Genomic DNA, 16,734 nt, shown 5'->3' with positions numbered 1-16,734 from the left:
ATTAGTTTCTAGAGTGTATTGAAAACACTTATAAATCAAAAGAAAAGACATGGTAGTAGGAGAGGACTAAGGTATAGACCAGTAACAGGGAAGGAAGGCCTGGTGAATAAGCTAGAAAATAAGCTAGTAAAATTGTAGTCAGTTTTACTGCATCCAGGGAGATGCAAATTAAACCCTCAGTGACCATCCTTCCCACTTCTCATTGTAGTCAGAATTAAGAACTCTTGCATCAGAGTTTGGAGAAGATGTGGCCTTTAGAGCCCCTGTGAGCTGATGGTGGGTGGTGCTGATGGTGGGTGGTTAAAGTCATGTGGACAGTGATTTCCCAGAATCCTGTGAACCCCTTCCTGTGCTAGCCGTGCTCCTGCTCAAGTGTGCAGATGTGTTCAGGTGGCTTAGCAGCACCAGATGTCATGACAGGACCCAAACAGTGGCGTGCTCATCCTGTAGGGACTATATAAGAGGTGTGTGGTGTGGAACTAGGGAAAACCATTCTCCTAGGACTAGATGTGTCAGCATGGACACATCTCACACATGTACTTGTAAGCAGAACAAACAAATTTCAGGGTGATTTCATATTGTCATACAATATTGTATGCTGTGTAGAAGAAGCTTTCATGAGACAAAAAACACCAAAGTCAGGAAATTGTATAACTTGGTGGGGAGGAACAAAATTGCCAAGTCCCAATCAAGAGACTTCAACCTCATTTGGATGTTTACTTTTATTTTAAAAACTTAAAAAGTATTTTAAATTGTGTGTATGTGTATAACTCTGTGTGGATATGTGTGAGTGTGAATGCCCATAGAAGCCAGACGAGGGGAGCTGGAGTTGCAGGCAGTTGTGAGCTGCGGATGTGGGCGGTGGGAACTGAACCCAGCCCTCTCCAAGCCATCTCTCCAGCCACTGGTGTTTAATTTCTTATTCTGCTTGGTATATATATGAGTACTGTGAAATTGTTTTTGCTTAAAATGTTACACAATTAGGGGTTAGAAAGATGGGTTGGGAGTGCCAAGGAATCTGATGGATGGTTGCGAACCACCACGTTGGTGTTGTGAATTGAACTTGGGTCTTCTGCAAGAGCAACAAGTGTTCTAAACTGCTGAGCCATCTCTCCAGTATGAAATTACAACCTCAAATGCAATAATCAAAATATAAAAGTAAACAAGTTATATACTTTAATGGGATTAATAATTAAGAAAAAGTTTTTTTTTTAATCCTCATATTTAATGGCAGCTTTTAGCCATTTTTACAAGAAAATAGAAATTACTTAGCTTGGCTTAAGAAGAAAGGAAAAGAGCCGGACATTGCTTTTCTGATTCTGGTCCTGAGCCTGTTAGCTATAAGTTCATTTTATATAGTCTTAAAGGAACACTTGATAGTTAGCAGAAGTAAGACATTTCAGCAGGGGGAAGACATTTCCATGATGTCAGTGTATTTTGACACCATGGCCATGGTAGCAATGTAAGTCAGGCAGAGCACAGACAGAAAGTCAGCTCTGGAGGTGAAACTCCTGGGGTCTTGCCTGTCTCAGCTGCCAATTTGGTTTTAGCAGCAGACACTCATGATGTGGACAAGGACATCCAAGAGTGACCAAGACTCAGGAGGAAGTCACCTGTTCTAACAAGCCTCAAGCCTTCTTGGGTGGTTGGCTCCAGTTATAGTGGTGGTATGGCATGTGTAACCGTAAAATGCTAAAAGTAGAATATGGTGTTTTGGGACTTGCTTTCCATGGAGAGAAAATCGGTTCTATGAGAAATGTAACAGTGAACTCATTGGGGAAGGCTGGGATATTCAAAACATGCTTCTAGAAAAATGGGCTCCATTAAGAAAAACAGGATAATCATCCCCATAATACAAAGGGTTCAAGATTAGAAAGTTATGTGAAAAGTCAGACTTTATAATGATCACATGAATACCTGACCAGAACAAAGGGAAGCGGGGAAGGGCAGTGAGAGAACTCATGTCTAGGCTCAGACTCTCAGACTGGAACTGTCTGTGCTACTTCTGCTTTTCAAAAAAAAAAATAAATAAATAAAAGTAGAATAGTTTGCTGATGGGACAAAATTGCATTTATTCAGTCTGTGAGGGTGGACCTACATGGCCAAGAAGGTGGCAGGAGAGTCAAAGGCCTAGCTTCTCTCGTGTAGAATGAGCACCTTCCCTGGCCCTTGTTGTCTATAGTGAAATGATATTGTGGCCAGTGTGGCCCCAAATAGCTTCACCGTCCTGTGCCACCATCCTCTGTTTCCTGGACATTTGGAATTCCTGTAATCCAAAGATGTGTGTGTGGGCACAGTGTCCTTTGATGTATGTGTGCCCTGATTCAAGTCCGTGTTTGTGTGCATACATATACATGTGTACATGTGTGCTGTGTACTGTGTACATGTGGGTATGATACTAATGTGTTCTGTTTTTCCTCCTACAGATCCTGACAGGGGAGGACTGGAATGCAGTAATGTATCATGGGATTGAGTCACAAGGTGGAGTCAGCAAAGGCATGTTTTCTTCCTTTTACTTCATCGTCTTGACATTGTTTGGAAACTGTATCCTCCTTGGGGCTAAGTACAAGTGGTTCGTATTCAGCGCTCTTCCTGTGGCCACTTTGTGGCCTCCTCCAGAAGGGCTGGGGTATTTAAGCAGTTCCTTTTCAGAATATGACTGATGCATATCCCTGGGATGCCAGAGCACTGAGTATGGAGGACTGTGTGGGGAAAGGGGTTGAGGTGGGCTGTGTAGTTACCAGGGGCTCAGGAAACACTCTGAATAACCTTGGAGTCCTTGTAAAAAGGTGTGGATATGGAATGGGCAGGGAAGAAGACTTTTCTTCCTCATTAAGTTTAACAGAGTAAGTTTTGGCACTTTGAGTAAACCTCCCCTCCTAGAAATAGGCAGCTGCAGAGCTTGACTCTCACCTTTGCTTTGCTTCAGGCCAGAGATAGGCCTTCCAGGCAGGGGAGAGTGGGGATATCTACTCTTTGAATCAAGGCAGACCCAGAAGCAGCAGCCCAGGGACAGTGTCCATGGGGAAAGAATTGAGGCCCAGAAGAATCCTCATGGCTCATCATGCCTGTCAGGGTGGGGCTGGAAGAAATCAGTGTGGATGTGGTTTGAATGCACTGGAGACAGAAAATGGAGCCTCCGCAGGGAGCGTTAGTATTCTCTGTGAAGTGCAGCTGGGTATCAGACCTCTGAGATTGTAAAGCTGGCATCCCAGCCTTTGCTAATAGGCCTGGTTTGAGATCTAAGAATGTGTATTGTAACAGATTCACAAGCAGGGCCTGATATGTTGGTCTAGGAGCCCCATTTAGAGAATGTGGTAGACGGTGGTGGAGCCCACAAACAAGTTGAAGCTAGCCCAGGATTGGTGTTCCCTCCTCTTTGATGAGGCTGAGTAAGTGCAGTGGGAAGGAAGCTAAGTGTAGCCCTGGTTTCAGAGAGGGAAGGGGGACATAGTGTTAGCCTCATACTGGGACAAAGCTGTGACTTCCCACAGCGGTTGTATTAGTCAGGGTTTTCTATGATAACAGAATTTATAGAATGAATCTTTTCCTATATATATTGAAAGGGGATTTATTAGAATGACTTACAGTCTGTGGTTTAGCTAATCCAACAATGGCTGCCTATGAGCAGAAAGTTCAAGAATCCAGCTGGTCTTCAGTAGATGCCAGAATCCCGAAGAAGTAGGTTCCAGCGCCAGTGAAGGGATGGGTGTGCTAGCAAGGGGAGAGCAAGCAGCAAAAGCTTCCTTCCATCTCCTCATATAGGCTTCCAGAAGAAGGTGTGGCCCAGATTAGAGGTGGGTTTTCCCAGGTCAAATGACCTGGACTTAAAGGTGTGTTTTCCTCAAAGATCCGGATTAGAAGTGGATCGTCCTCCTTCAAATTAAGCAAAAATCCCTCACAGGTGTGCCCTATATTTGGGTTTTAGTAAATTCCAGATGTAGTCAAGTTGAGACCAAGAACAGTCATCACTGTGGGTAAACACTGACACTTAGACTAGACATATCAGCCATCAGGTGTTTCCCTTCCTGTTGAAGTAGGGCGGTTTCTGATGCGCTTGTCTTTCCCTTTGCACAGGAATGGAGCCTTAGCTCTGCTTTGGGCATGGAAGACCCTCTAGATGTGTGTGGTAGGGTTAGTCCATAGAGTATGTAGTGCTTAGAGGTGTCCTGCATGGTGTCAGCCTGATCATGCTGTCCCATCCCTTGGGTACTGCTGAAGCCCTGAGCAGACTTGCCTGTGTCAATGCTGTGGGCCATAGGCATTAGTCAGAAGGCCTGACTTGGGTTGGTTATGGCTACCCCGTTTGCCTGGCTAGAGGCCAGGGCAATAGGGAGAATGGCACTGCCTGGTAAGGGTGAGTCCCCAGACATAGGGCGAAAGGGACCTAAGTCCAGTGAGCACTGGGCCCTGTGGGCAGCCTTCCCCCAGGGAACATTAAATAGGGTCTGCAACATTTGGTATGTCAGGATTAAGGACGTCAGGATTAGTGCCAGGAATTACACTGCCCAGTGTGTCAGCAGTACCAAGGTCATCCCCAACTTTTGAGAACTCAGAAGGGTAAACCTACATGGGAGGACAACAATAGCAATGCTGTAATTACTAGGACCTTCCCTTGTGAGAAGAGGCTTGTGGGAATGGCAGTGACAGAATAACCAGGTCCTGGTGAGATTCAGAGAAGATGCTTATGTTACTCTGGGACCTGGTTTGGGTATCTCACCCTGTCTTAGTCTTCTGTTGTTGTGAAGAGACACCATGACCACAGCAACTCCTACAATTTCAGAGGTTTAGTCCATTGTCATCATGGCCTGGAGCATGGCAGCATGAAGGCAGACAGGGTGCTGGCGAAGTAGCTGAGAGTGCTACATACAGTCGGAATGCAGTAGGAAGAGAGAGACTCTGGGCCTGGCTTACTTCTGAGACCTCAGAGCCCACTGCCAGGGACACATTTCCTCTAATAAGACCTTGCCTCCTAGTTCTTTCAAAAATGCCCCTGTCTGGTGACCAAGTATTCAAATCTATGAACCTATGGGGACCATTCTCATTCAAACCACCACACAGGCTGTATAGCTGTGGCTTCCTTGTTGCCAAAGGGTTGTGGCAGCAATTCACCATTGGGCTTCGGGGTGGGGTGCAGTGTTGGGTGCACAGACTACTGTATGTAATCACCCTCCTGTTTCCAGTGTTACTCAGGGGAGCCCAGGAATTCACAATGAAACAGAAAGCATAAAAGAGGGGGGGGAGACTTGCAAAATAGGGAGGTTTCCTGAGCCTAGGTTAGGATCTGGGGCCTGGAAGGTGCTGGTCATGAGTGGATTTGTGTGTTAGATTGGATAGGTTATATCCACAGCCCTAGAAGGTGGTGGAACCATCTCTGGAGCTTGTGAAAGCAGTTGTGTTTGTTTCAAGGCTTCTCATGCAGACTAGAAAAGAGAAGAGCTGGGGTTAGTGGAAGGCAGGCTGTGTATCCTCTGAAGGAGCCAAAGGCAAATTAATCGATTAAGCACGAACCTTTAATCTTTGGTTCTACACCATCATCCCCAAAGATGTAGGTGAGTAAAGAGCTCACTCTCACCCCCTCCTATTTCTGTGAGTGTGTGAGTGTGTGTGTGTGTGTGTTAGAGAAGGTTGAGCTATGTGAAACTGTAGAGGTGCAATTCAGCTTGTGAGTCCAGAGGCCGTGGGGGAAGGGGCCTTGTGCATCTGTACAACAGGGCCTGATGGGCTGATGGTGTCAGGGGACAGAGACTGGGGACTTGGTAGATGGGTGGTTTTGTCTTTCATGGGCCACCATGGTGGGATGGTATGAGACAGTGTGTGGGGCAGAGGGCTCTCTTCCTTAGCTGGACCAACCAGACACCCTGCTGAATGTTTTCCTTGCCATTGCTGTGGACAACCTTGCCAATGCCCAGGAATTGACCAAGGTATGTAGAAACACTGCCTGTAGCCTAGAAGGTGCTAGAAGGTATGGGCCTCTTTACACGTTACTGGATGAAGTTATGGAGTTATCAGGAAGGCCAGCTCCTGTGTCAGGGTCCATGTGACTTCTCTTCAGGGGTGTTTCCTTAAAGTCATGGACAAAGAGACATTAATGTGGGCTGTGGGTATATAAAGGATTACCACAGAAGCAAGGAGGGACATGGCCATGAAGGTAGGTGCATGTGTGTACAGGCTCCCAGAGAATCTATGGTTTTGGAAGAGAGAGTGAGCAGCAGGGTAGGGTGTAGGAGCACAGGAGGCACAGACTGGCCAGGACTACCCGTGTCACAGAAGTACAGCGTCCTGAGATAGGCTGACCTGAGCAGGTGTATGACGAGGGGGAAGAGTGTTCTCAGACAAGAAGGTGTGTGAGTGGGCCCTAGGAAATACTCAGCTCTGAAGATCTGAAGGGCAGTGAGAGGACACCTGTAGTGCTGCCCTCAGATGTTCAGTGTGGCTGGAATCTGGAGGAGCAGTGGCGGTTCTGTCTCTGCACATCTGTGTCACAGCAGGACAGCTCCTTCTCCAGGCATTACCCAGCGGGACCATTCAATATTCATTTCTTATGCACAAGCCCAGTGGGGGACATGATTACACATCTCTCTCTCTCTGTTTCCCTCCAGAAGACACAACCCTCTATTTGGTAGCCCTTGGTCTCTTGTCCTGCTACCTGCTAGGTAGCTAGGCTGCCTGCTGTCAGCCTTAGGCTTGTGTTTTGATTCAAGTTCTGGCTCCAGTAGGGAGGCTGCTACCAGGTGCATTGTCCTATGTATGGTCATGTTCCATATCTCTGTAAGGGGTGCTGTGTGTTCTCTGATGCACAGGTTGGCCCCTGTGCACATCTCCTAAGTCTGACCTTCTCAGTTCCGCGTTTCCCTCACTCTCTGGGTCTGAGGAAGGGAGGTTTAGATGCTTTGAAGAAGGCATAGCTTGTACAGTGTAGTGGTCATGAGCCTCCTTTGGCTTTCACTTAGCCTTCCTCTTCCTGCATGCAGCCCTAGGCTGTGCCTGAGGTCCGGGATATTCTTTGCTAACTTCTAGCTTTGGAGGACTTAGGAATTCTATGCTTGTTGTTGTCATCAGTCTGGCCAGTGCTGACAATTGCCATCCTGGTGTGGTCAGATCCCTGGCTGGGATGCACGGGCTGGGGGAACTCATGTATTTCCAGAGCTGTCCTTGGTTTAGTGTTTCTGGAATCATGTGAATTTGGGATACTAGCAACAGTAGTTTCTGTGCAGGAGAACACTTGAGTCCTGATGTCTCTCTCTCTTCAAGTTCTCCTGTGGGTGAGGGTAAGCTGAGGAGGCAGTGTTCAGGGACCTGCCTGTATACAGATCCTATGGTAGAGCCTATACAGGATGCCTTCTACCTTGGGAATTGGGACCAATGAAGGTCTGTCTGTCTGACTAAATGACACTGCCTGAGTTGGGCAGGAGCCCTAGAAGGGAGGACTTAATCCATTCTGTGTTAATTAGCTTTTCATGGCTATGACAAAAAAAAGTAGAGAAGCAGAATAAATAGGTAGAAAACTTTATTTTGCCTCATCATTTCGGAGGTTACAGAATTATTTGTAGGATATTTAGGGCATTTTCTATGTACCTTGGAGTGATTAGGGTGGCTCTTTCCCAGGGGGCTATAAATCAGGTCTGGTCTCCTACCTTTGACGAGCACATGGCTGGGAGTGCTGTATGAGAAAACTAGTTATCTCCTTCCTGGGCCTGAAGCCTGAGGGTCTTCTCTATAGAGGAATTTTCTGGGTAGCAACTGGGTATTTAGTTTTTGTCATTTTCGTGTTCCTCAAGCAAATTTGGGCACATTTTGAGGAATGCTAGCTTTCATGGGAGCTAGGTAGGCCTAGACTTAGGGGTTTTAAGAAACCATGGGAGGCCCAGTAGTTCAGATGGAGAGCATGGAGGTCTTCCTTCTTGGGTCATGGACTCAGCAGCAGTATTAATTCAGAGTCCTGGAGCATAGCTTGTTGGTTTTGCTGAGTGACATGGGGTCAAGGTCAGAGGGTCTGTGAGCTGTTGATTCCTCTTCCTAGACAGGTACCTACACAAATACAAGTCCTATCCCAATGGCAAATGGCCAAGTGGGACTTTGTGGACTCTGAATGGTTCAGGTAGAGAAACTCAAAGGTGGACCAGGAAGAACTTGGCATCTTGCCCTTATTTCTGGCCTTGTGGGGGGGGTTAGGCCAACTTTGTTTAAGTGGTTCAGGAGCTCCTAGAAGGACAGGGGGATGGAAAGAGGGGCAGATTTGCTGTGAAAAGCCTGAGGTGCAAAAATAATATATATTTTGGTAGTAGGTTTGTACTGGTGTAGGGATGGTCAGGAATAAGGTCTGGCTACAAGCACAATATAGAGACGTCAACATGTGAAACAAGCTGGGGATGGCACAGCTAGCCAACACTGCTGCAGGAATCTTGGATACTGTCACTCATAGGGGAGATTTAGTAGGGGACGCCTTGAAGAATACTAGAGAGAACTCATCCTGGATCACAAGGGACTCCACCCACCTGGATGTCTGCTCCAGGGTCTGGAGGGCAGAAGAGGCTTTAGGAAGAGGAGCCAGAGCCTCAGAGTGGCCATAGCATCTTGAGAAGACAGTCAGTTTTGTTGTTCAAACAGGATGAAGAGGAGATGGAAGAAGCAGCCAATCAGAAGCTTGCTCTCCAGAAGGCCAAAGAAGTAGCTGAAGTCAGCCCTATGTCTGCTGCCAACATCTCCATCGCTGCGTAAGGCTCCCGGGAATGGAATATGGGTGGCTTTGGGGAGCTGCAGAGCCTATGTCTTCCTCAGAACCCCTGCCTTGGCCAGGGCTGGTGAAGACACAGCCATCCCCCTTGAACTGTGTTGAAAGGAGCCTGAGCAAAGGGCTCACTTGAGCATTCTTTAGGCTTTCCCCAGCCTGAACATGGGCAGAGTGTGAGGCTATGACCTTCCTGTTGGGTAGGGATAGCTGGTCTCTGACTCACTGGATGGTGTCTGGGTAGCCCTAGTGATCCTTTCTTGGAAAAGCCCTGGCTGGGATCAGGGGAACAAGGAGTCCACGTGTAGATTTTACACATAATTTTCCAGAAATGCACTTTGTGAGACAAAAGGTTCTGGTGACACCTTGGAAACCCAGCCACTTCCAAAAGTGTCTGCAAGTGCTTGGATGGAGGCATCCGTTATGGGAAAGGGCGGGTGGACTCTGGGAAGACCCAGTCTCCCTGCCAGCCAGCAGGGGCTTGGGTACAGTGACTTTCAGAGAGGGCTCGGGACTTTGGGGAGGTAGCGTTTAGGAGTCAGGGAAGTTGGGCCCAGGGCCTGGCCATAGGTGGATCTTGGAGGAAGTATTCCCTGCTGGCATCGAAGCCGCACACTCACCCTGCCACATACTTTTCATAGGCTGAATACATGGCCTTGACTCAGTACCTTGTGGTGACTTATGCCTGCACTGCTAAATTATGTGTTAGAATTGGTTGGTTGTAGATGTTGGTGTAGTGTTTGTGTGTGTGTGTGTGTGTGTGTGTGTGTGTGTGTGTGTGTGTGTGTGACCAGATAATATTTCATAGGACTTGTCTCTAAGTGTAAAGAAAGCATTTGGCTTGGGAATCATGGGCCAGAATGGCTGCAGCCCATAGGGACAGAGCTCTTGGGAGCCAGGAGGCTTGGGGCCTAGCTTTTGTTGCTTAGATGACTTTCGGAGCTCAGTGTTCTATCATGTTATTTCACTGTCTGGCTGGTTCAATTACTGACTAGCTGGCCAGTTTAATTCAGTAACTTGATCTTGAGGTTGATGAGACCTGGCAGGTGTCCCTCCTCGTGTCCTATGAGCCCTGTGAGCTGGTGGTGATCTGTTGTAGGGAGGATGGCATGATATGGGCCTGTGGCATGAAGTGATGTTCTTTTGGCACGTGCCTTCTGTTGTTCCTAGATATGAGCAGCTCTTGCTGCTCTAGGTCCACCATTCCTGGAGGTGTTCCTCTCTAGACTAATGCCTAGGGAAGAGTCTAGGGCCCTTGGCATGGCCCAGAAGAAACTTCCCAGACACTCCTCCCACCCTGTCCCCACTTGGAGACACTGTTGCAGATGTGGTGTATTCCCAAAAATGGCATATGTACAATAGTATATGTTAGTCTGGTTTGACTAGAGATTCTGGGGAATCACCCACACTGGGTGAGGCCTTTCCCGTGTGCATGGTACTGAGTGTGAGGCTGCTGCTGTTGACTTTTATGACCCATGCTAAGACCTCAGTGGGCACAGGAGCTGTATGTGAGTTCCCTCTTGTGGGTTCCTGCCAGACTGGAGAGAATGTAGCTGTCAAGAACTTCTTGTCTTGCAGTGTTCCTCACAGTTGTCTCTCTCGGGGTGTTGTGTGGCTGCTGAACGGCTTCAGTGTGCATGTGGATTGAGGCCTTCTGCACCCTGGGTAGCATGACAGGTGATTCCAGTATTGCTGGGGTGAGGTGCAGGCCTGTGTAGCCTCCATGGAAGCTCCTAAGGAGTAGGACACTAAATATGGGGTATCTTGCTTTCTGCTGTGACTCCTCATCCTTGCCTAGTCTTCTAGGCACACACACACACACACACACACACACACACACACACACACACACACACGGAATCACACTCACATCTTGCATAGTCTCACATTCACAATATGACATATTCTTACAAACATCCACACATACGCTTATAATCTCCCATTCACAATTGCACACACTCAAAATCTCACACTCACAAGTCCTGTGTTCATGCTCACGATCTCATAAAATCATACTCCCAATCTCACACTCACAGCCACTCTCTCATCAGCATTGTGATGTACATACATGCCTGAGGATTGTGTGAAGGTGAACTGTGTTCAGTTTACTGTGTATAAAGATCTTGGCCTTTAGAAAGGGGCACTGAAACTTTCCTGGGCATCCCTGTGAAGCCAGTGTGAAAGAAAATGACTGTAAAGAGATTTTTGCTTTTTCTGTTGTTTTTGGAAAAACTTCTACACATCACTTGGAAATAGCTGTAACAGCAACATGGAAGGTGGGTTAGTAACATAGCCTGATTCTTTCCTGGGGGAAAGCATTGTGACCTGCAAGCCATGGGACTTGAGTATGGGAACTGAGGGTCTGGGAGCAGAGACCAGGTGCTTATGGAGAAAGCAGGTGGGGTAGGTGGCAGGCCTGGGTAGCCCCACATGGTAAGGATGCTCTTGCCTCCTGTATATGCCATGTGCTCATCCAAGTCCCACAGCTTTAGGTCAGCCTGCCCAGGCCTCTGGGTGTGGGAGTGGCTATAACTCTTCCCAGACCACACCTTCTGAGGGCAGTGTGGGCCAGGCCGCGGTGATGGATGGTCTTGGAGAGAACTGTGTCTTGTCTTCCAGCCATGTACGGTCTGCTGGTTCACTTTTGCCTCACCTTTCTGCACACGTAGAATTGGTTCTCAACTTCTCTTTAGCCCTGGTCTTGGCCAGTGCCTGTCTGGTGGATGCATCTCTAGCCTTCTGCCAGATGTGCACTGCGGCCTGCACCTGCACTGATACAGTGCCCAAGTGTCACTTGTGTCTCAGAACGTTCTCTGGTTTTTCTCACTCCTGTTTATGTTTTGTTTCTTGCATGTGCAGTTTTGTAAAGCAAACTCGAGGTACTGTATCTCGCAGCTCATCTGTCTCCAGCGTAAACTCACCGTGAGTGGTTCTGCTATGATTCTCCATCTGTGGCTCCATGATAACTCTGTGCACACACCCTCCCTCCACACCTGACTGCTTTCCCCCAGTCATTTGCTTCATGGGCAGCTCCAGCCCAGCCTTCTGTGGGAATGGTGGGCATGTTCCCTGTTGTTCCCAAGTCCTACTCACAGGCCCAGGGTTTTCTGAGCTTTGCCCTCCTCTCCCTTCTGGTCTTTGTCCTTTTGTCTGCTGTTTGTCTTTGTGAAGCCACTCTAGTGCCTTGTATATATCTACTTCTTGGATAGGGTGGAGCTCTGTGGACTCAGGTCTTCTGTGGTTTTCATGAAGTCCTGTGCACAGGGGTAGCAGAGAGGGTTCTTGGGACATTCCCTTAGCTCCCTTAATCCCTCCTTACTCTGGGGAGAATATGTCAGTTATTCTGAGACAGCCCTTGTTTTAGCATGAACAAAGCTGCTATAGAATTTGTACATAGGCCGGGGGAGTACTAAGAATCCCAGGATGGGAGCCCGAGGGCCTGGGAGCAGAATGGGGACCTGAATTCTGCTCACAGGGGTGGAAAGTAAGACAGGTAGCTGACCAAGCTGACCTTCCTGGTGGTGACACTTGCCTGGCTAATTGGCCTGAGTAGCTCTTCCTGGGAGATGTGATTCTGATTCTTCCCTCAAAAATGGGGCCAGGACTCTGTAAGTGATAGTCCTGTTTCCCTCCTGGCTTCATCCAAGCTCCCAGGGGGAGGTGCTGGTACTGTCTTCTGCCAGTGGCTCATCATGCTAGAGAAGGAACATTTGTAGTTGGGCCCTCTGCCTGGATAGTCAGGCCCTCTGTGTCTTGTGGCTGCTTTGTGTGCCTCTTTGACAGTATCACAGAGCAATCTGAGTCTTCTCACAAGTGCGAGATGACACTGGATGTTGGGATCCTGATGCCTGATAGGGCGAGAAAGCCTTTTGGGTCCTCGGTAACTTCCATATGGCAGAAGTGAGGTATCAGTGGTACCCACTGGAGATGCCTCACCCTTCTGTAGCATCAGGTTACAGGCCACTCTGCCCAGAGACCTCACAGCAGGACTGCAGATTCAAGATTCCTTTCTGAGCCTTGAGCTATCCACAGTGCCTTTGTTAAGAGCCTCTCACCTTCCAGGTATGACTGGATAGCATCTATAAGCTGGGACCAGGACATCATGAGAGTAGCTCTTCCCCATGGCTCCTTAGAGCCCCATTCAATGTGGATTCTGCCTGAGTAGTGTTGTCAGTCATATAGCAATATAGGTCAGCAAGCAGTTTGCCATTCAAGAGAGGATCTTGAATTGAGCGTGAAGTTGTTAAGGAGAAACAGAGTGAGGTGTCTGTCCAAGCTACAGTGGGCAGAGGTCAAAGAAAAACTCTAGAGAGTGACCAGGGCAGGGACAACATGGCACAGATGTCTAGAATGAGACTTGGGAAGATATGCACTGGGAGGATATCCAGATATGCACTGGATATCACTTGGGAGGAGCTCAGTGATCTCTATGGGTTTGGGATCATAAGAAGCAGTCTGGTGTTAATTGGTTCAAGAGAAATGGGCTAGGGGGGGCTGTAGCAGCCAGCAGAGGTGAGTAGGTGGCCCTTGCCCAGCTAGTTGGTATTTGTTCTATGTTTTGAGGGGTCCCTGTAAGCTCAGTGATGCCCTTCAGTCCCATGGGCAACCTGTTTTCCTTCTGCTTGAAGTGGTTCCTGATAGGTCATACCTGGGGCAAGGCTAGGCCTGAGTGAGCCCGCTCCTGCCTATCCCACAGAGCCGGAGCTTCAGGCCTATGCATGCACCTGTTGCCTTCGTTGCCCATCTTTCACAACAGAGAACTGTGATGCTGGCCCTAGCCCAAAGGCTCATTGAGCCAGCCAGCTCTCTGCTGATCAGAGGACTCAGAATCTAGGCCCATCTTGGTGTATTGGACTGACTGAGAGGCCCAAGGTGGTGACCAGACATCAACTCCCCCAGGATTCTTGAAGATGGGTGCATATCTTCAGGCCATCTTCCTTTTCTTGCTTTCCAGTGTTGTGCAAAGATGACTCCTACCAGGGACAAGGAAGCTCTGTGGGTATTATACGGCATTCTTGGAACAGAAATATCACAGTTTTGATGCCTCAGTGAGGACAAGTAGTAGCTGAGGTCCGGAACTAGCAGATATTTCTTGTTGCTCTGTTGTCAGCCTCACCTGAGCTCCTGGGGGAGGAGGCACAGATTCTACTGTTCTTTAGCTTTCAGACTGGCCAGGTGCTGGCTCCTCACATGAGAGAATGGCTAAGATTTGCTGTCCTTCCACTGAACAGTCTATTCCAGTGGCTGGGCTTCTCCCTTGGGTGTAGTTTACACCTGTGTTTTGAGGCAGTTGGGGTCTGACTGAGTGCTTGCGTGTTCTTCAGGCACTTCTTTCCTTCTGCCCTGTCTACATGTGGACCTAACTCCATCAGTGACTAACTGTGGACCCTGAGTAGGCCATACCCTCTTTCTAGGCTCAGTGTCCATCCTTATGAAATGGGTGCAGGAAAAGCACCTGTGGTCATAATGGCTGTATGAGGTGGGTATGGAACCCAGAGCACTGATATTGTCGCTGTCATTGATAGTGATACCACAGACATTGCCGGGGTTATCCAGAGCCTCCAGAGACAGAAGGATGAAGCTATAGCCCCAGATGAGGTCTCTACTTGGCAGAAGTGGGGCTAGGTCCACATCCTTTGCTGGTTTTATTCAGTAAAGAGCCCAGAATGGGAAAGAGCTCCCTGTTTTGGATGGATGTGGGAACAGAAGATGTCTGGGCCAGTGAGGTTTGAATGAAGAAGAGGTCGTTTATTGTTCAGTGAGGACTGAACTAGACTGCTGTCCATCCCTGTGCTGGAGGATTCCAAGGGTATGCCCGGCTCTCTTCTCAGTGGCGTGCAAGGCTCCCCACAGAGCCAAGGGAGAAGAGGGCATTGATGGTCATGAAACAGGGTTTCCCCAGCTGCAGACATGACCTGCTCCTGGCAATTGGTTGAGCCAAATAGTGGGGGCTGCCAGAATGCTTCAAAGTGCATCAGAAGCTCTGTTTGCTCATGACAGGGCCACATACTCCCTTGGGAGATACCGTGGGTAAGTGCCTCTAGAAGTGTCCATTTGTTTGGCCCCTCCTGGGCTGTCTCCAAAGGCAGACTGCAGGGGTGCTTCCATCAATCCTTCTCGGTTTTCAAGATGGTCTCCCTTCCCATTTTGCCTTCCTGGCTAGCTGCCTGTTTATCTTAATTCTGTTTACTCACTCATGCTGGTACCTGGCATCCCCACAGCCTTGCACCCTTCAGATTCTGGGCCATTGTTCTCCTGCTAGAGTGGCGTCCAGGACACTGACAGGAGGAGATAACTGCCCCTCCCTATATTCTTCCCCCATCAGCAATACTGCAGGGGTCTTTAAGGCTCTGGTCACCTCTCCTTCCCTGTCCCCACATCCTTCCATCGCTTGTGTCCATCTGCGGCTTCCCTGTGAGGTAGAGATAAGGTGGGCAGTGACACTCATGACAGTCTCCCCGCAGCAGGCAGCAGAACTCGGCCAAGGCGCGCTCAGTGTGGGAGCAGCGGGCCAGTCAGCTAAGGCTACAGAACCTGCGTGCTAGCTGTGAGGCACTGTACAGCGAGATGGACCCCGAGGAGCGCCTGCGTTATGCCAGCACGCGCCATGTGAGGCCAGACATGAAGACACACATGGACCGGCCCCTAGTGGTGGAGCCTGGCCGGGACGGCTTGCGGGGACCTGTGGGGAACAAGGCAAAGCCCGAGGGCACGGAAGCAACTGAAAATGCAGACCCACCACGCAGACACCACCGGCACCGTGATAGAGACAAGACCTCAGCCACGGCCCCTGCTGGCGGTGACCAGGACAGAACAGACTGTCCAAAGACGGAAAACACCGAGGCTGGGGCCCGGGAGGAACGTCCACGCCCTCGTCGCAGTCACAGCAAGGAGGCTGCAGGGGCTGAAGTGCAAGCCCGCAGTGAGCGCAGTGAGCGCAACAGGCGTCACCACCGCCGCGGCTCCCCGGAGGAGGAGGCCACTGAACGCGAGCCCCGGCGCCACCGTGCTCACCGGCATGCACAGGAATCAGGCAAAGAAGGCACTGCACCTGTGCTCGCACCCAAGGGCGAGCGACGCCCACGACATCGAGGCCCTCGCACGGGCCCCCGTGAGGCAGAGAACAGCGAAGAGCCCACACGCCGGCACCGTGCAAGGCATAAGGGACCACCAACACTTGAGCCCCCGGAGAGGGAGGCTGCAGAGAAGGAGAGCAATGTCGCAGAAGGGGATAAGGAAACCCGAAACCATCAGCCCAAGTATGTAAGAGACAGAGTATTGGGAGTGTGGGGGTGGGGGTGTTAGGATCCTTATGCAAATAATAGGGAAAGGTACAGTGTGACTCTGCCAGGCTGCTCCTGTTGTATTTCCCCCGCCCCCTCCCCCCACACGCTCATTTCTCCCATTGTTAAATAAAATCCGTGGCAACTGGTGTGTACTCAGTGACACAGGACACACACACACACACACACACACACACACACACACACACACACACACACCTACCTTAGGGAGAGACTGGAGACATTGGGAACACATTGACCTGGGAAAGAACAGAGCACCCAGGAGAAGAGAAAATTGGGGAGTACTGTAAATGAATGAAGGGAGGATGCTGTGAGAGGAGAAACAAGCAAGGTTGCCAGCTGAGTTTACAAAAACGGACCACAGGGCACTGGCCTCCTTTTTGGCTCTGACTCTTCAAGGGACCTGGAGACTGGCGGTGGAGGCTGAAGCCACCATCTTTGTGCTTGCCCACTGGCTGGCAGAAATCAGGTTAGGCACAGCTGGAGGCCATTGTTGAGGATCAGTCTAACAGCGCTCCGTCTCTGTGTGTAGAACACTGTGCTGGGCCTTTCCTGGGGTGGGAGGATCGGGGTCCCTGGCAGGGTGTCCTAGGGAAAGGCCTACTTTAGACTGCTTCCTTCTCCAAGGGGTTTTGATCTACATACAGACTATAAAACCAATAGTGCCTGGCTCTGTCAAATTCAAAGCTCCATATCTTC

General features: G+C 49.4%; 1 protein-coding gene across 1 annotated transcript in view; it reads left to right on the top strand.

Moving 5' to 3' along the window:
* Positions 1-16,734, top strand: part of Cacna1b (calcium voltage-gated channel subunit alpha1 B) — a 158,166-nt gene that overhangs the window by 69,811 nt on the left and 71,621 nt on the right. Inside the window, exons 15-18 of the mRNA XM_035447078.1 lie at positions 2,427-2,544; positions 5,857-5,924; positions 8,611-8,717; positions 15,196-15,990. Of these exons, the coding sequence (XP_035302969.1) occupies positions 2,427-2,544; positions 5,857-5,924; positions 8,611-8,717; positions 15,196-15,990 (1,088 nt within the window). The remainder of the gene's footprint in view (positions 1-2,426; positions 2,545-5,856; positions 5,925-8,610; positions 8,718-15,195; positions 15,991-16,734) is intronic.

Source organism: Cricetulus griseus, chromosome 6 (assembly GCF_003668045.3).
Source record: "Cricetulus griseus strain 17A/GY chromosome 6, alternate assembly CriGri-PICRH-1.0, whole genome shotgun sequence".
NCBI classification, from domain to species: Eukaryota; Metazoa; Chordata; class Mammalia; order Rodentia; family Cricetidae; genus Cricetulus; species Cricetulus griseus.
Note: the sequence above shows the minus strand (reverse complement) of the source record. Positions and strands in the feature narration are given on the sequence as shown.